Source organism: Lissotriton vulgaris, unplaced genomic scaffold (genome assembly GCF_964263255.1).
Source record: "Lissotriton vulgaris unplaced genomic scaffold, aLisVul1.2 SCAFFOLD_2239, whole genome shotgun sequence".
Classification (NCBI taxonomy): Eukaryota; Metazoa; Chordata; class Amphibia; order Caudata; family Salamandridae; genus Lissotriton; species Lissotriton vulgaris.
Window position 1 is genome coordinate 212403 of NW_028241998.1, and position 20103 is coordinate 232505.

The following is a 20103-nucleotide window of genomic DNA, read 5'->3' on the forward strand; positions in this document are numbered from 1 at the left end:
CGACCTGAAGCAGCTGCTGGGTGTTTCAGCTCGTGCAGCGAGGGTCCCCTTCGCATGAGAGAATCGTTGATTTATAAACCTCTTAGAGAAGGAGGCCTTGGGGTGCCACACCTCCTGCAATACTCCAAAGCTGCTGGAGATATTTGCGCTAACCCCAAATATCTCCAAAAGCTAACACCTGCCCTGAGCAGTTCTTAGACATGTTATCCAATGGAAGGTGGATAACATGGCTAAGAGCATTAGCTCGGTAATGCATGAATATCGCTGACTTTTCAGCGATATTCAGGCATTGCGGCGTTTTTTATCGCATTTGCGATAAACCTTGGTAATACCAAGGTTTATTTGCTGTAAAAATCGCCGCAGCTCTGTGGTAAATTTCTGTCTCTAACCAAGCAATAGCGATAATTATCGCTATTGCTTGGTAATATGCCTATGCCTATGCTGTTTATCACCACTGGAGTGGGAGGATATATATTATCAAGCACGTCACACAGCTGCCAAAGTGGCTAGCATTGAAATATCTACCAAGATAGTCACTTTCTCACCTCAGTGCACTTACACAAAGGTAACCCCACATAAAACCCAGATTGTTGGTGTGGTTGTGGTTCCCTTGGAACTTTGTTGCACTTGCTTTGGGGCTGTCCAAAATTGACCCCCTACTGGTCCCAGATTCTAGATGACGTAGATTCCCATTTTCATACCCAACTACCTAGATTCCCAACCTATGTACTGTTGGGACTTCAAAATCCCACTCATGTTCTACTTAAAATCTCTTAGGGGTAGGCAGATAGGCCTGGCTCTTTGGGCTACATTACAGAATATTTGAACACACTAGGGCCGCAACCGGATTTCCACTTATCAAGGCTAGTTGCACCGCCTCTGGAATATATTAGGTATGGAAAGAATGACCTTTACACTCACTGCACAGAACAGAACGTCATATGCTGAGCTTTGGCACCCTTTAATGAATTTACTCTCCATCAAATATTTCGAGATTTTACTTGCCCCAAATATCTTCGTCTTCTCCGTTTGACAGATACCCTGCCTACCTCATCCCACAAGAGTAAAAATATGAGATGCAATGGACTTATTTGACGATTACACTTCCCACAACTTTAGACATCATCCGGTTCCGGGGGAAGGGGGGTTTGGGGATTTGTTCTTATTTTTCTTTTGCATCATATAACAAAATGGAGCTGTTTGCTCATGATCAACGTATGTAATATTGATGATTATAGAAAATAACTTCAGTAAAAACATTTACAACATATATATTATTTACATTTATTTTACTTTACATTATAATATTATTATTATTATTTTATTTTATTCCCAAGTAAACTTTTATTTTAAAATAAATTCACGACATTTATAATGAATAGTTGTTACAGTGGAATGAGTTTTAAAAACAAAGAAATACCTTGGTAAGATGTACAAATATTGAAAGATGCAAAAATCAATTCACTACATTTCTTCAAGCAGTCATTAACAATCAACTGTAAGGCTTTCTTAGAGCAATTCTGCTTTCTTATTGCATGTTAGATGTGCATTCTTAAAAAAGATCTAGAAAAATGTACAACCAAAAAGGTTATTCCAGGAATAATTAGCAACAGGGGGATGAAAACCAATACAGATACTTATGCTAACTTGTGCCTTTATTAGACTCCACCACATGTAGCTCCTGGAGTCTTTTTAACCTGTCTACACACAAATAGGCATTATTTTGCAGTGGCCTGCATAGATTTCTTTTCGTTGGCAGCCTTGTTCTTTTGTTGCATTATTTCCGAATCCCTCTGCTTTTGTTGAACCGCAGACAAACAATCTTCTTTCCTTTTTCCTTTGTTGGTCTCCTGGGTTTTCTTCAAGTTTCTTTGTCTGGCCAGTTCACGCTGGTTTCCACGGGCCATGGTTGTTCTCGGTCGGACGCCCTGTAGCAGAAGCAACCCCGCACGTCCACTGCAGCAGCAACGAAAACAACGTCTGAAGCAGGACGCGCTAAATAGAAAGTTCTAGAGCCTGATGTACGTAATAGGGAAATACAGATTCCTAAATACTGAATTTTACCGATTCGGTATTTAGAAATCAGTATTTCAGATGTAGATAAGAATTCGGTAAAAAATACTGAATTCTTAATATTCGTTATTACTGAATCGGTAATTGAGATTCGGTAATAACGAATACCTACCCATTCATTCCTATGGGCTTGGAGGCCCATAGGAATGAATGTGAAGACATTCAGTATTTGAATCGGTAATACCGGGAGGTATTTCAAGGGTGCCAGGGTGTCCCTGTTGCACCCCTGAAATGTGCATTTGTGCATTTGTGGCACACATGCATGCCCTAAGGGCATGGATGTGTGCCACATGGCACATTTCAAAAAGCAAAAAAGTGCTTTTTGAAAGGAAATCGCTACTTACCACCAACTTGAAGTTGGTGGTAAATAGCGATTCCTTAAGTCTGAGGTGCACTGTTTTAAGTGCTACCTACATTGCATTTAAGGAATCGGTATTACCGATTCCTTAAATGCAAGGCCAACAATGAATTGGTATTAAGGAATCAGTATTTATGGATTCCTTATTACCGATTCCTTCCCTACATCCCACATGGCTAAATACCGGTCTGTAACAGTGAAATTTAATGAATTTCACAGTTACCGACCAGTATTTGCCCACCTACATCTGGCCCCTAGAGACTAATCTGTGAAGGCTCCGCCCACGGCGCCCAGTCTCAGTGAGGTCACATTTGCGAAACATCTGGAGAAGCTGAACCGGTCCCCGACAATAGCAGTTTCTTTGTAAACATGGTCCGCATCGAGACATATTTAGTGTAGTGGCTTAGATTTTATATTTTAAACTGTTCAACTCCCAGCACCATCAATTATTCAGAATTGCTATAATCTCGTGAATGACATGCAACGTTTCTCAAGTTTATGTCTACCTTGACCTTTTTGTTTACTCTTAAAATGCACATTTGCTAATTAATATCATATGAATAATTCTAACCTGAATTAGAACATTGGAATGTTGAGCGCCCCATTGAAGACAATGGAGTGCTCCATGCTTCTAATGGCTGGTAGAAGCCCATAGCATTAGCATTCCAATGTTTTCTTCACATATGTTGCTGTGAACAAATGTTTTACGGTGCCCGAGGGGATTCAACCTGCTCAGGCTCCGTGAGGCCTTTGTTTTGACTAATTAGAACATTCTACCATCTAGGGGCGGAGTGTTCTAATAGCCTTATAGCCCTCCATAGTGGGCTATGCTGGCCATTAAAGGCCCTCTACCTTGTTAAAGGCCCTAACCTTTGGTTCAAGCCTTTAACGCTGGAGCTGGCCTTTAGGGCCTGGTTTCGCCCCCTATGGCGGGCTATAAGGCTATATTAGAACATTAGACTGTTAGAAGCTCCATTGAACTAATTGAAGTAGCTCTGGACTTAAATATTAGCTGATGTAAGCCTTCTGCTCCAACATTCCAACATTTCTCTGTTTCTCCCGTTTTCATTTTGAACATTCCACCCTCTGTGAATGAAATCTTCTAATAACCTATAGGCCTTTTGCCTCAAGCTATATTTATTGTTAAAGGCCCTCTCCCTTCTTATAGGCCCTTGCCTGCTGCTTGGCCCTATAATTCGAGTTCAGTGCCACTAACAAAAGTTCTAGCCTTCAACATCAGGCACTAAGGCTAAAATAAGGTATGACAACTTTACCAATGACTCAACATTTGTCTTAAACAAAAGAGTAACTTGATGGATTATTTAATGCGCTGTAACAGGATTTAAACATAAGGATTAGACATACAGCACTGCAAAGAAACTTGATCGGCCACATGTTTGACATTAATAATATGATCTTATTTTTTCGGCTAACGATGGTCGAACTTGAATTTCAGCACTTTTCATCCGCAGTCCTTTCCAAAGCATTCCAGTATAACAGCAGCTCAATAGGTCGGATGTAGTGGCAAGTTACAATTTTTCTAAATTTGCAAATCGAGAATTCAGTCTTAAAAGGGAAAAACGTCTCTTCACTGTGAAGAAGCTCAGGCTTTATGTTGAGCTGTTGAAGGCACATCCCTACAAAGACATCTTCCAGTTTTAAAAAAGGAACGCTGTCCGAAATAGTAAAAACATTGTGGGCAACATCAGAGGAAAGAATGTACCCTGAGCCAGAGCAAAATGGTGGATATAGTTTGCCTGGATATTCCTCCTCGCTGATATACCACTTGCTAAGCCTATTGCGTATTGGAACATCATGAAGTCTCTGGTTACCAGTGAAAAATTTTGTAGTTCTATTCTTTTTCACTAGCAATTCAGTTAGGTAAAAGACATTGACAAACATGTCTGTATCAGTCTTCATCACATACTTGGTTTGAGGGCAAAAGTGGTGGACCCACTCAAGGCCCATCAAAGTCTTTAGTGTAAGATTGAAGTAGGTGTCAGTAAAATTCTTTTGGATGATATCTCTGTAGACCAGGCTTTCAGTAGCAATATTGGCCTTTGCTTCTTTTTCCTGTTCTGCCATTGTCCCAACAAGGAAAAATACTGCAATCCTTTTGTTTCCAATAGTTTGGTCTTTTCCCCAAGTGCGACGGATTGCTGTTCGAGCTTTTACATCTTTGGGTCCTGCTGCCACAAGGATCACCAAGAATGGAGGCTTCTGTTGACACCTTGCATCTGGTAACAGCAGAAAAGTTCCATTATCAGCTCCAGAACTAGAATTGAGCATTGCTCTCCTACTGAAACAGGGGCTGCAACCTTTTTTGAAGTTCAATTGAAGTGCAAAAATTAGGATACCCAAACAGGAAAACAGCAATATCATGGTGAAGACCACCGGCCTTTTAGCCATCTGGAAAACGACAAAAGAATATAGATAATGGAGAACACATTGTTTGCAATAACATTTTAGTGTACATCTTTGAGCAAACAGTGATATCAACATTAGCGTATACTCAATGTATGCAATGTAGCAAAATAAGGCAAAAAGCACTAGCAATGCCAAATAGTCTGGTTTAATAATGTATGTGCCCTTGTGTCATTGATGGATGTAGACACTCAATAAATCATCTTGCATGCACTCTATCACGCATCTTAGAACTCCTATATCCATTCATCCATCCATCCGCTGACTCATTCTTGACTTCACACTCTAACAGCGAGTGTCCACCTTGCAGAGGAATTGTAACTAATCTATTGTTGTTTTCAAGTTGCAGCTTGCCCACCACATTTAGAACTAACATGGTGGGCATCTTTGAATGGTGAAACAATGATACACTCTGGACAACAGCATTCCAATGCTTTCATGGAGGTATGCAGCGCACTGCGGTTGAAATTAGAGTCAAGCAAATGACCCGTTAGCATTGCCTGGAGAGCTGTAATATACTCTTAAAAAATATTAAATAAAAGGTGGAGAGGCAAATAATTGAGGGGCAATTATAAAAGAAGAAACGTGATATTTAAAGGACTGGCTAACCAGCCCTGACAACGAGTCACACTTATTTTCAGATGGAAGTACATGTGGTCAGAAAAGTCCTTCATTCACAGGGCAAGACAGGCAATAACTAATGTGTAAATGACACTCTGACAGACTAATGGTACAAAAGACATGACTCAAAGACCCTACATGTATCCATGTGAATATATAGTTATATATGTGGGTGTTATTCAATGATTTTGTAACAACAAGATCTTATCAAACAGCTAAGAAGAGATACAAACAAACACCAAAATAATTTCATATAAAGGTTATCTCTGACTTTTCATGCAACAAAATATCTACATGTAGAGTTTAAGTACCGTAAAGATATACACAGCAAAGGGTAGTGTAGGTGGCCCCCATAAACAGAACGGGCACAGCATGGGCTGCATCATGGAAAGCTAAACTCTACATCAGAACCAGTGGATTATCTTTTGGTTCGGTCAGTATCATGGCAGCTGTTTGCTGCTTTCGTGCCCTTTCCCATTGAATGAAATTTTCAATTGCCATATATGTGACTATAGCTCATTGTGCTCTCCAGAGAGACCAAGGATTGGCTGAGCATGTAATCTGAACAATTTGGTGACCGAGTAACAGGCCCGGTGACAATCAAGCACTTCCTTTGGTGTTTCCTTCACCGTAGGCAGAGGAAGCAGCCCAAACAACAGTTTGTGACCTGGAAGCGACTAGAGAAAAGGCTGAAGGAGCAGAGCTGGAGACACCTGGCAAAGTGTGCCTCTGACAGGGTGCCCAAACTAACTTTACAGATAGATTGGAACATATCTATCAAGACATGTTGTGTGTTTTAAATATTTTTGGGTTACAATGGTGAAAAAGAAATAAATTTAAATGTCATTTTAACACTGGATGTTTGGAATGTCTGACAATGAATTTCACTATAAGGTTGTGACAAAAAATAGATAGTTCAATTATATTTGATCAAGAGCACGAGTCAAACTGCATGGACTTGAAGCAGTCTCTGACATTGGCATACACCCCTCATAGCCACAGGCAGGTTGTGCATAAGGTGTTGTAGAAAAGGAGACCATTGTTAGACGTCCACCAGCAAGACATGTAGTAGGCATGGTAAAGGATAGGTGATTGTATGGGTCCATTAAGGCATGTGGCCTGGCTGAGTACACTAGTCCCATCTCCAGTGAGGGGAGCTGTAGATTATCAGGCAGCAGCACTGCCCCTAAAGTTTTGAGTGATGTTTTCATGGTTTGCATCTATGACCCCGCTCTACAATAACATATGTTTGATGCTCCTTGCATGGTGACTCCCAACTGGTTGCTACAGAGTTGTCCACTTACATAATTAGGAGCATTCTCTACTCTTTCACTTGCAGTAGACATCTTGTGTAGAATATGAGGCTAGCATTTCTTGGACGACCATGCACTTGTTTGAGTGATGAGTGTAGAAAGCATGGAAGCCTGCCATTTCCACTAGAAATGGAAAATAATTCCTTGAAAAAGTTTTGTTCAGCATTATTACAGGGGCAGATATAAGCCAAGTTATGAACCAGTGAAACTGCTATATTAAAATGTACACTAGAAAGCCAAATCACCTCCTGAAGAGAACCTGGACTCAGCAAGTGGGTTGTCCTTCCCAGCATCTATAGCAACAAATGTAGACATAGCTGATATGCATTAAAACAGAAAGTCTCAGCACTTCTCATGAAGAGCATATAGTAACAAATAACAAAGGGGTGCATATGTTAATTCGCAAAAAGAATTGTGGGCCAAGTAACAAGGGTTAGACTTTATTAAGATGTTAAAGACCAAAAGATAAGGAGATTTTTTTTATCTTACACTGCAATCCTTTCTGGAAAATAAAATGCAGAATTGTGCTTGAAAATCACATTTGGCCATGTGAATTGGCCAACACATGATAAGGTATTAATATTTATTTATTTATCCATTTGTAGAGCGCTTGATTACACCGCCGGTGTGTCCCCGTGCTAAGACAACTGAACAGTGTTCTTAGGAGAGAAAGAAGTCACTCTACTACATTTGTCAGCCGATCTATGATGACCTTTCATACTAGTCCTTTTTGGCAAACAACCACGTCTTTGATTGTTTGCGGAATCTACTCTCACATGTCTCTGTTCTCAGTGTCACTGATAAGGTGTTCCAAGCCTTGGCTGCTAGGTATCTAAAAGAGCGAGCCCCCATTCTGGCTCTGTGAATTCTTGGTACCATGACCAGAGCTTTACCCCTGGATCTTAGATTCCGTCCTGGGGTATTGTGGGTTAGTAGCGGTTGCAGGTATCTTGGGCAGTGTAGTGTTAAGATGCGGTGGCAATAGCACATTACCTTAAATAGCACTCTCTTTTCTCTTGGCAACCAGTGCAGTCCTACCAGTGCTTTCTTCATGTTGGCTCTTTTCGGTAGGCTGAGTACCAACCGTGCTGCCGAGTTTTGATCCTTCTGTAGTTTCGACAGTCCATTCTTTGTGGCCCCATGGTATAGAACATTCCCATAATCAAGCTAGGAGGTTATTATGGCATGTACTATTGTTTTCCTTGCTATGGGCGGGAGAAGATCAATGATCTTTCTCAGGATTCCCGTGGTTCCATAGCATTTGCCGGTTACTTTCCTGATCTGATTGTCAAATGGCATCTTGTCATCGAACCAGATTCCGAGGTTTTAACTTCTGCTTTAGGGGTTGGAACTTGGCCTAGAGATTCCGGCCACCATGAGGATGACCAGATGGTGGGTGCCTTACCCACAATCATTACTTCCGTTTTTACTCCCGTTTAGTCTAAGGCAGTGGTTGGACATCCACTCTGCCACTTCAACTGGACATTCGGAGAAATGGATTGCAGCTTGGTCATCATCTTGAGACAACAATACAATCAGCTGCGTGTCGTCTGCATAGGATATGATCGACACATTATATTGCTCCACTTGTTCTGCTAGTGGTCTCACATAAAGATTAAATAAGGTAGGGCTCAAGATTGACCCTTGTGGTACTCCCTGTGCTAGTGGAAAGCTCTTTGATAGGTGTGTTTGTTGTGACACTTGAAAACTCCTTCCAGATAGGAATGATGTCAGCCATTTCAGTGCACTACGTCTGATGCCACAGGCTTCAAGTCTATGTAGGAGTAGTTTATGTGATACAGAATCGAACGCCGCACTGAGATCCAGCAGGATCAGTGCGGTCGTTTGTCCCTTATCTGTCTGCTTTCCTAGTTCTTCCGTAGCTAAAAATAGTGCTGATTCTGTTGAGTGGGCCCTTCTGAAGCCTGACTGAGAGGGGTGTAGCATGTTGTTAGTATTAATATGCTATGTCAGTTGTTTATTCGCGATTTTCTCAGCGACTTTGGCTACAAAAGGAAGTAGTGAGATTGGACGCAGGTTCTCTAACACGGTACTATCAATTGATGGTTTCTTTATCAGTGGCCTAACAATGGCCTGTTTCCATTTGGCGGGGACCACACCTTGTTGGAAGGAGCTGGAGATGATCTTTGAGATATGTGGCATAATCACGGTGGCTACCTCCATTATTATTCCTGGTTGGGCTGGATCTCGGGGTGAGCCTGATTTTATGTCCTTGGCTGTGACTGTCAATTCTGTTAATTCCTGGATACAGAATTCATCTAGAGTGGCCCCTGAGGCATTGATTTACCTGATATATGTTTGACTAGTCCCTTGTCTAGCGTCTGCCGGGAAGGTATCATATATTTTTTTCACCTTCTCTGAGAAGAAAGCTGCTATCTTATTAGAGCTCTCTACAGAGGCTTTTGTATCATTATTATCTCTAGGTGTTTTTAGAGATTTTAGGATAGTAAACATTTCTCTAGGGTCATTTTTGACTGTATTTATCATTTCCGTGTAAAAAAGTGCATCCGGATTGCTTAATTAGTGAATGATGAGCTTTTAGTTTGTTCTTGTACGTCTGTTTGGCCTGACTGCAATATTCCTTCATTTTGACGTTCAAGCTTCTTACAATTTGATTTAGCTTTTTTCGTGTCATCACTAAACAAAGGTGCAGTTGCTCGTTGTCTCCTAGGAATCCTCGTGCTCCAAGGGGCTATCTCAACTAGTGCCTCTGTAATCCATGAATCCCACTCATTGTTTGCTCTATTAACTTCTAACATGTTTTTTTTTCATTAGAGCCTGCTGGAAGGAGGTGGAATTGAAATTATTCCATTTCCTGGTGGTAATCGCCTTTGTTTGTTGATGTGACTTTTTTCTGGAAAAAGGTATTTTAAAGGGAACTAGGTGGTGGTCTGACCATGGGATGGGCTATGGTGTTTCCATATCTACTTCTGTAATATTTGAAAAAATAGGGTCCAGGTTATGGCCCTTTTGATGTGTTGGGGTTTCTACTTTTTGTACCAGATTTAGTGTTAGAGGGTCTATACATAGTGCATCAATATCTTTATTCTGTTATTGTCGAAATGTATATTCAAATCTCCTAGTACTAAGAGATTTTTATGTATAAGAGCGGGGGTACTATCTTCTCTTCCAGACTTGCTATGAATTGTGTTGCTGGGCCTGGTGGTCTATATATATAAAAAAAAAGCTATTGAGGTGTCTTCTGTAGCCCTTATCGTGAAGAAGGCAGCCTCCCAATGTTCTATGTCTGCTTGTTTTATCTCACATTATATTGTGGGTACATGTATTATGGCTATACCGTCCCCCCAGTTGGACTACCCAATCCTGCCTTACTAACCTGTACTCCCTTGGAATAGCATCCAAAATATCCGGGCTGGAGCTTTCCTTGAGCCAGGTTTCGGTCAGGAGCAAAACATCCAACGACCTTTCTATTAGTAGATCGTGGATCTCATGTTTGTATTTGGCCATTGATCTGCAGTTTAGAAGCGCCATTAGTAGACTGATTTTATTTGTCTTATGAGTTGCTCCTGTTAATGACACATTGCAGTTCTCACATGTGAGCCTTTTACTCACGGCATACAGTTTATGCTTGCATGCTTCCTCTGTAGCTCTAGATAATATCCTCAACTCTTCTCCTGAGTGATGAACCCTGCCTTGTAACCCGAAATGGTCAGGGGTCCTGGCCTCTGGGCTCGGTCAGGCCCGGATGAGCGCAGACGGACTTGCCTTTAGTGCGCCTTCGGCGCGCCAGCAGCGCGCCCGCTGTGCGGTCGCCTGCACATTGGTGTTTTGTAGGGAGCGAGCGGTAGGCTCCTCCTCTGCCACCCACACCGGAAATGAGGTGTTTGAAGCCTTACCCTGTGTTTGCTCGGCCATGCCCTTCACACAAACGGCACACAGCCGGGGTGGACCGGGGCGGGAGTCAGCCAGAAAGTTCAGGTGAATAACTTAAATTGCCTACTTGTGCGTCTTCAGTACTTGCGCAGTGTAACACAGTAATTCTTACACAATTTTAAAAATACGGCGAGTTAAAAAAGTATCAGCGAGTGCCTTTCACTACCTTGTTCAGAGGTCTCTGTGCGGTTGCCTGCACATTGGTGTTTTGTAGGGAGCGAGCGGTAGGCTCCTCCTCTGCCACCCACACCAGAAATTAGGTGTTTGAAGCCCTGCCCTGTGTTTGCTCGGCCACGCCATCCACACAAATGGCACATAGCCGGGGTAGACAGGGGCGGGAGTCAGCCAGAAAGTTCAAGTGAATAACTTCAAATTGCCTATATGTGCGTCTTCAGTCCTTGCGCAGTGTAACATAGTAATTCTTACACAATTTTTGAAATACGGCGATTTAAAAAAGTATCAGTGCGTGCCTCCCACTACCTTGTTCAGAGGTATCTGTGCGGTTGCCTGCACATTGGTGTTTTGTAGGGAGCGAGCGGTAGGCTCCTCCTCTGCCACCCACACCGGAAATGAGGTGTTTGGTGTTTGCTCGGCCATGCCCTCCATACAAACGGCACACAGCCGGTGGACTGGGGCGGGAGTCAGTCAGAAAGTTCAGGTGAATAACTTCAAATTGCCTATATGTGCGTCTTCAGTCCTTGCGCAGTGTAACACAGTAATTCTTACACAATTTTTAAAATATGGCGAGTTAAAAAAGTATCAGCGCACGCCTCTCACTACCTTGATCTGAGGTCTCTGCGTGGTCGCCTGCACATTGGTGTTTTGTAGGGAGCGAGTGGTAGGCTCCTCCTCTGCCACCCACAATGGAAATGAGGTGTTTTAAGCCCTGCCCTGTGTTTGCTCGGCCATACCCTCCACTCAAACGGCACACAGCCATTTACAATCGCCAATTACCATTTTTCTATATGTACCTAGATCTCATTTTGCTCATTTAGGCTCTGTCTTACTTTCTCTGTTCCATCCCAATCTCTGTCCCAACTGCCTCTCTCAACTTTTTCCCCATTGTCCTGTCCTGTTTGCTACTGCATCTATCTCCTCATCCCCGTCTTTCATTCGCCCTCTTGCTTTTCTATTTACTCTCCTTTCTTTCTCTCAGTCTTCTCTCTTTTTCTATAACCGCTTCTTCATTCATATTTGCACTTCTCAATATTTGTTATTTTCTCTCTAACCCACTTCTCCCTGGATCATGTATGGCAACTGTAACTTTCTCTTGGCTGTGCATGGCCTTTAGCAGCACCTGCCACCTTTCTTTGACCACTGTGCTTTTCGCTGTTCCCCAGTCTTAGAAGCCTACCATGATGGGGGCATCCTGGAACTAGAGAAGTCCCCTGCAATCATGGATCGAAGAAAAGAGTTTAATGTGGCTATCGTGTCCCTGCATCTCGTCAATTCTTGTTGGACGGGACACCAGGCTGCATGGGTTTCGTGCGTTTTAACTGGTTTAGGGCAGATGACGACCAGTTGACACCCACCAAACTACCTTCACAGTGCGGTGGACTTCAATGGGTCATCCACAGTACTGGAAAAGAAAATGTTTCTGGTAAAAACACCAGAAACATGGGAGGGAAATGCTTCCCATAAGTGCAGAGTTTGATTTGTTGTTGTTATGTATTGCGCAGCATACTGTGTGCATTGACGTTACACAGCAAAACAAAACTGAAAGCAGACCGCACTAATCTGAGGGGATCCACAAATGTCCTACCACACAGCATTCCTACACTTCTCCCAATAACAATAGTATCCCACCTTTTTGACTGAGCTATCACCCATGAAAGGAGAGGCTTTCAAAGGCTTCTAAGACACAGATAAACATGAAGATTTTGGCTTGCATACTTTGGTATTGTGGGCAGCTGTGGTATTTAGGCCAGGGCTCATTCGGCACCCAGGAAAACCTGCCCAGGCCAAAGATTTCTGAAAACAAGGTACTAAGGGTAGTCTGGAGAGGTTTAGCTTGTGTAGAGCCCAATATATTTCCTTAGACCTAATGCCTTGCAAATACCAAGCATTGGCTAAATCACAGATTTTCCTTTTATGCTTGTGCAGGAAAATCCGAAGACTGTCAGGATCCACAAAATTCTTATCACCCAGCATTCCCACACTTCTCCCAAATAAAATGGTACCCCAAATGTTAATCCAATCTGTTAATCACAGTACAGCTAGTTAGGGTATTTGCCGCCCTTTGCTGCAGGTACATTAACCTAAAAAACAACTTGGCTCCTGCAAACAAAAGAATTATCTCTAGAGCAGATACAATATCTTGGCAGGCTATATTTCACAACAGTCCAGTGTAGGCTAAAGCAATGCCAGTCAAATGTAAGTTGTGCCTGACTTGTAGCTCTGCCCCAGCACAATAGGCTAATCAAAGCACCATGCCAAATCAAAATCTGGAGCTTCCTTATTGGACATTGCTTCCGAATGGTTGGAAGGTTTAGGTAGTAAAACCATGTATGTATCAGGAATAGGACATTATCTGAAAGTTATTGGCTTAAGAACATAATGGCTCAATGTCCTGTACAGCTGTGCAATCTCTTCAAGCAGCGAATTCTTGTTTGACATACCATATATGAAAGGTGAGAAGGGAGTTCAGCTAATGCCCATTGAATTTTTGGGCTCTCAGCTGTGACTGTGAACTAGTGTTGGTACTACCTTTAATATCAGCTCCTCACACACATCACTGTGGCATCCCAAAGGGGTCCATCATAGCCCCTCTATTATTCAACATCTATCTAACCCATTACCAAACATGATTAAATCATTCTGACCCCTGCTGTTACAACCATGAATATGGCACTCAAGTAATTTGAAAAAATGGATGGTCTGGCAGATGTCTACAACTTAATGACTGTCATTGGGCCATCAACACATTGATGATGAAGAACCATCTAAAGCGAAATACCACATTGATAGAGCTTATGACCTGTGGACAAAAATACCAGCCTACCGTTGTATGGCCTAAGGAACATAAAGCTCTCCAACAATATCAAGAGAAGTAAGAAACCTTGTGTTAACCATGGATTCAGACCTATATTTGATACCACATGTTACATCATGAATGAAATGAATTAAATTCTATTTATATAGCGCATGGCTACCTTGAGGTCTCCCAGTGCCATGAAACCGAGTGCCTCCTACACAAGGAAAACACTATGTTGCATCCCCCCATACCTTGGATGCCACCAAAAAATGCAAGCCATTCTCAAACGCATAGGGCCCGATTCACAGAATGAACTTAAGACTCAATCCTAAACTTACTACTATTTTGGTATTCACAGAATGCACTTACTACTTTTGGCATTCACAGAAGTTAGGATTTTGTCTTAAGTTTGTCTTAAGACAAACTTAAGACAGACATAAGACAGACTTAAGGTAGGAATTTGTCTTAAGTCAGTCTTAAGTTTGTCTTAAGACAAACTTAAGACAAAATCCTAACTTCTGTGAATACCAAAAGTAGTAAGTTCATTCTGTGAATGCCAAAAGTAGTAAGTGTGTTCTGTGAATACCAAAATAGTAGTAAGTTTAGGATTGAGTCTTAAATTCATTCTGTGAATCGGGCCCATAGTCTCCAAGTTTGAAAATTTCGACAGCCTAGGCACACCTGCATTCATAATAAGCAAAACACAACTCATTCAAAATGCTGCTGCAAGACTTCTTTTCTGCCTTAACCCAAGAGAACACATGACTTTAGTCTTGCAATCACACCACTGGGTATCTATAGCAAGAACAATGTTCAAGACACGTTAGTTTGCTCACAGAGCCTCCAATGAAAAGGACAGCTAAGACTAGAAGCTAAATGAAAGCAATTAAAGCAAATCAGGATATTGCGCTTCAAGCTTGCACCACTTATCATCATACCACCTTACCACAAAAAATCTGTAGGAGCCACTGCTTTCTCAGTACAAGCTGCCAAGCTCTAGAGATCACCACCAGTCAGCATTTGAAGCATCCAGGTGCCTATACACTTCAGACAACAGTTGAAAACATGGATATTTCCAAGACAAGTACACCACCCACCTCTCAGCCATAGAATCTGGAAAGACAGCTACACTCTCAAGCTCAGTCTTTAGCTTAGAATACACATGCTGGAAAACAGAAAAACACTTTCAATAAGCAGATAAGTTAAGAAGGACTGACCTATGCTTTGCCGGGGTTTTACATTCATACAGAACATTTCTGTCCCACACTAATACTACTGCCCTAAGATCCAATGGTCAAGCCAACTGTAACTTACACCTCTTACATACAGTTAAGGTATATATGCTATGAGGTTTGTCCATCACCTGTACTGTGCAGCCAACTACCCATCACTAAATGAATAGACATGGAAAAACGGAAGAGATCCCTCACATACTGCAGGCCAATTAGAGGACTTTAATTAAGTCCATGACTGCAGGTCCAAAAATATATATAAACTATGGCCCCTTCTTTCATCTCACAATGACTTTCAAATATGAGATGATAGTAATAATGCACATCCCAGCAGATCTCTCCACTTCTCTCTCCCTCCAACAAAGCCAGATCTGGCCCAAAAGAGAATGGGGCAGATTTACTAAGATTTAGCATCTGGGTTGCGTTCGTTTTGTGTTGCAGCCCTGACACAACATCATTTTTGGTATTTATTACGTTATACAAAGCCGATTTGCGGGGTTGGGTATATAAAAAGTAACGCAAGGCAGTATATAGTGCTGCCTTCAGTTACTTTGTGTGGAGCCTGGGCGTTCCCATGCATCTACCTATACATTTTGGTGCATTCCCAGATTTACTGAAGGTAATAAACCTGCCAGAGAGTCGTAAAGAGGAGAAATATTTGTAATTCTCCTTGTTACTTCCAATTTCTATGTGTGCTGCATTCGGCAGTACACATAGACAGTAGGATATGCCTCCAGGATTGTTTTTGTGCAGGAAGGTATTCCTGCAAAAAATAATGATACCCTCAATGCAAACATCCTTGCACCATGGCCCAAGCATTCCTACATTGGTGCAAGGCAGCACACAGTCTGTGTCAGATTCAATCAAGTATTTAGAAAGAAGTTCCAGGCACCTGAAAACTTGTACTTCTACAGAAACAGTTGACTTCTCAAGGGCCTAACTCTCTTTTGCAGATATCTTCCCAACTCCCCTGTCTCACTACAGCAAATGTCTTCACTTCCAGCAAGATGGGGGAAAGGGGAAATGGGATAAGTAAGAGAGACTCCACTATGCCTGTTCTTCTTAAGTTCTTAAGGTTCAATCTTGCATCTGTAAATACAAAATTAGTACATTACTTACTGTTTTCCTTCTCACTTTCTCTACAATCTTTCTCTCATTCTCTCCTTCTATAATTCTTCCTTGCTTGCCTCACTTTACCTGAATAATTAGTGGATTTGCCTCTCTCTTTTATTTCTGCAGGATTCGTTGGATATTTATTGGAAAGAAGATACTGATGCTGTTGCTCAAGTTACTGTAGAAATTGACGGTAAGTAAAATATATATATACTAGCAGCCCGTCCCGACGTTGTCCGGGTATGAATTGCTGCCGGTCAGTAGTATATTGTTTTGTAGGATTTCGTTTTGATAGCATTTCTTATCTGTGACAGGCCTGTGAAATGCGCCGATTCACAGTGCACTGCTGATGCACTTAAGAGTGCGCGTTCAGTATTGTGTGGACTCGAGATTCCGTACTTTATTTTTCCTTGCAATATTATATAGCGCAAACTCGACAACTGGAAAGGGGCGACCACTCGGTCCCCCCGAACGTATGGTGGAGTACCCCGATCCCCCCGGGAGGCCATCTTGGGCGGGGGGCGAGTCCCGGCTGGTATGCCCGAAGCGGCGTAGCCGGGGCGCGCCTTTTCCCGCCCCAGAGTGGGTTGTCCTAGACGCTGACGCCGCCGGCCACGCCCCCGGGGGGCAGGCGGAGGCGGGTTTACGCCCGCCCGAAGACGGATAAAAGGAGCAACAAGCCAAGAAAGCATCCTCTTGTTCCTGTGCTCTGAAGCTGCACCTCCCCGCTGCACGTGAGCTCGAGACGGAATGAAGAGCCAATTTTGAGCGTTGTAATCTTTCTCTTTGTTTTACAGATATTTCCGTTTGAGAATGCCAGGCAAGAAGGTCGGAAAGCGGGTCGGTACCGATCAGATGCTCCGCATGCTCATAAAGGAGGTAGCCGATTTGAAGAAGCAGATGGCGGCTAAGAACGGGGAGGGAGGACCGAAGCGAGTCATCGGACCAGCTTTGCCAGGAGTAGTCCCTGGTGGGAGAGGCAAGAGGTCCAAAAGGGGGGCACTTGGGGGGGAAACCCCGGTTCCCGATACCCCACTTGAGGAGCCAACTCCGGTTCCGAAGGAGGGGCATCCGATCCCCGTGGTGGTCACCCCCGTGAACGGGGAAGATATGCCTCCCGAGTTAGCGGCGCAATTAGCAGCGTGGTTGGGAAAAGATAGTGAGGGCACCACAGCTGACGACGCCCGGGCAGTAATGAGACAACTGCGGGAATCTAGAGAGGCTGCGAAGGCACCATCTTCTGTTACCCCGCCAGTTCCGGCGGCGGAAAATGCAGCAGGCCCAAGTTCGGCAGCAAATGCAGCATCTGGTTCAGGTAAGCGGCCATTGCCGATCGCGGGGGAGGGGTCTGTACCTTCACGAAGGGAGAGGGTGGCTCAGCATGTTCCACTGGAAATTAAGGAAAAGATTTGGGCGAATAAGTATGTGAACATTTTTTCTTTGCTTACCGACCATTACGAGATGGAGCATGTTAAGAGCCAAAAGGAGCTCATGCATCCGAGTGTTTGGCGCGCAAAAATGGCCGCCTTTAAGGTTGACGAAAACATAGGTACTTGGGGCAGAGCGTGGGGCATTTTTACCTCCATCGTGGGCGAGCGCAGGCCCGAGTTGCTGACCGAGTTGCCTATTTATCAGTCACGTATCATGGAGTATTCCCTGTCGTACGGGGGCAATCAGTGGTTCTGTTATGACAATATTTTTAGAAAAGCTAAGGAGCACGACCCAGACCTAACATGGGATTGTTTCGACTCCGTTTCATGGCAGAAAATGGAGAGTTCAGGAATGTTAAAAGTGCCATTGTCAGGGAGTAACGGGGGTGAATCTTCCCGCCAATCCGCTGGGACACCCTTTCGGACGGGTGCAGGTAACGAGCACCACTCGAAGTCGAGTGGCAACGCAGGTAAAAGGGGGATTTGTTGGAATTTTAACAGGGGAAAATGTACGAGGCCCCAGGGGTCATGCAAGTTCAGACATGAATGTGGAGGGTGTGGGCAGCCATCCCATCCTGAGTCCATGTGCAGAGCCAAAACGGGTGATAACGGTGGTAGGGGAAGCGCCAAACAGGTCTGAAATAGTCCGAGGGGCGCCTTTACCTACTCCGATTGATACCATGGCAATGATTCCTTGGCTCAACGAATACTCGGATCATGCTTCCGCTGGGGTGTTGCGTGACGGGTTTTCATATGGTTTCCGCATCCCAGTGGGGGATTTTCAGGGTGTAGCAAACTGTAAGAATCAACTGTCGGTCTTGCAGCATATGGCGGTGGTACAGGTAAAGATTGGGAAGGAGGTGACTCGAGGTCGTGTCGCCGGTCCATTTGATTTGCCACCGGTTGCTAATTTTGTTTGTTCCCCTCTAGGGGTGGTCCCCAAGAAGGACCCGGGTGAGTTTCGGCTGATACATAACTTGTCAGCCCCACGTGGTCTTTCCGTGAATGAAGCGATAGACCCGGAAGTGTGTTCGGTGCGGTACGCATCTTTCGATGAGGCCGTTGCCTTCTTGAATCGCCTGGGGCCCGGGGCGCTGATGGCAAAATCAGACATCGAGTCAGCGTTCCGGTTGCTCCCGGTGCACCCAGACGATCAGCGTCTCCTTGGTTTTATGTTTCAGGGTCGCTATTACATGGATAGATGTATGCCAATGGGGTGCTCTATATCCTGTGCCTATTTTGAAAAGTTCAGTTGTTTTCTGCAATGGGTATTCACAAGGAAGACGGGTTTTCAGCATGTTATGCATTATCTCGATGACTTTCTGTTTTTGGGGGCAGCCGGGGATCCTGAATGTGGACAGGCCTTACATGAATTTTGTGTCTTAATGAATCATTTTGGTGTGCCATTGGCGCCAGGTAAGACTGTGGGTCCCTCAACTTTGCTCGAGTTTCTGGGGATCGAGCTCGACTCGGAAGAAGGTTGTTTTAGATTACCCAGGGAAAAAGTGTTAAAATTCAGGACATCCCTTGAAACATGTATTCGTGCGACGAAAGTAAACCTGCATCAATTGCAACAGGTGGTGGGTCAGTTGAATTTTGCCCTAAGAGTAATGCCAATGGCCCGCCCCTTTTCCCGCTCGATTGCACAAGCCATGGTCGGCCTGAAGGAAGGGCATCACCGCACGAGGCTCTCGGCAGAGGTTCGCCAGGACATGCGCATTTGGTTGGCATTTCTGGCGGATTTCAATGGTCGAATTGTCTGGAACAAACCGGCGGTGTCCTCCGAGGAGCTGGGGCTTTGGACAGATTCGGCGGGGAGTGTAGGTTTTGGTGCCATATTTGGTACACAATGGTCGGCTCAAAAATGGCCGTCATGGTGGCACGAGTGCGGGCTGACGAGTAACATTGCTTTTCTTGAACTCTTCCCTATTTTGGTGGCCTTGAAAACATGGCCGGAGGGGTTTCGGGATCACTCTGTGGTGTTCTGGTCTGATAACATGACTGTGGTTGAGTGTATCAATAGTCAGGCAGCACGTTGCAAATGGATTCTGAGACTGCTCAAAGAAATTGTGTCATTGTGTATGCAGTTGAATGTGCTCTTTAGGGCAAGACATGTCCCAGGGGTACTGAACCAAGCGGCTGATGCGCTTTCTCGTTTCCGTATGCAGGCCTTCTGGGGTTTTCTGCCCACAGCGGACCCGGTGGCAGCACCCTTTCCCGAAGCTCTCTGGTCTCTCGGTGCCCCGAACTACAAAACCTCGTGGGAGAGAGTTTAGCACCCAGGACAAGGAAGGCATATGAAGGGGCGTTCCGTTCCTATTTGTCCTTTTTGGGTTCTGCTGGGGGGGAGCTTTGGGGGCAGGAAGAGCTTGTCGTAAAATTTTTGCTGTCTTTACATCAGGCAGGCAAATCAGTAGCTACGGCCCAGAGGCATCGGGCCGCCATTTCCTTTATGGCAAGGGCTCATGGGATCCAGGACCCGACAGCGTCTTTTGTGGTACAGAAAGCGCTACGTGGGTGGCAACGCCTTGAGGGTCGTAGAGTAGATGAGAGGCACCCGATAGGTCTGGATAGGTTGACCCTGTTATTGTCCGTACTCCCTGCAACGTGTTCATCCCAGTATGAAACAGTGTTATTCCGAGCCGCATTT

General features: G+C 44.0%; 2 protein-coding genes and 1 long non-coding RNA gene across 3 annotated transcripts in view; 1 reads left to right on the top strand and 2 right to left on the bottom strand.

The window, feature by feature from the left end:
• The window catches only part of LOC147669102 (uncharacterized), a 239690-nt gene that overhangs the window by 195562 nt on the left and 24025 nt on the right, over positions 1-20103 (top strand). The window contains exon 2 of the long non-coding RNA XR_015303742.1: positions 16150-16216. This is a non-coding gene — a long non-coding RNA (uncharacterized LOC147669102). The remainder of the gene's footprint in view (positions 1-16149; positions 16217-20103) is intronic.
• Positions 1719-1907, bottom strand: LOC147669103 (small EDRK-rich factor 1-like). Its single transcript, XM_086948226.1, has one exon. It carries the CDS (start codon positions 1905-1907, stop codon positions 1719-1721), a length of 189 nt encoding a protein of 62 aa, XP_086804352.1.
• LOC147669104 (beta-1,3-galactosyltransferase 5-like) lies at positions 3884-4840 on the bottom strand. The gene has a single exon (XM_086948227.1). It carries the CDS (start codon positions 4838-4840, stop codon positions 3884-3886), a length of 957 nt encoding a protein of 318 aa, XP_086804353.1.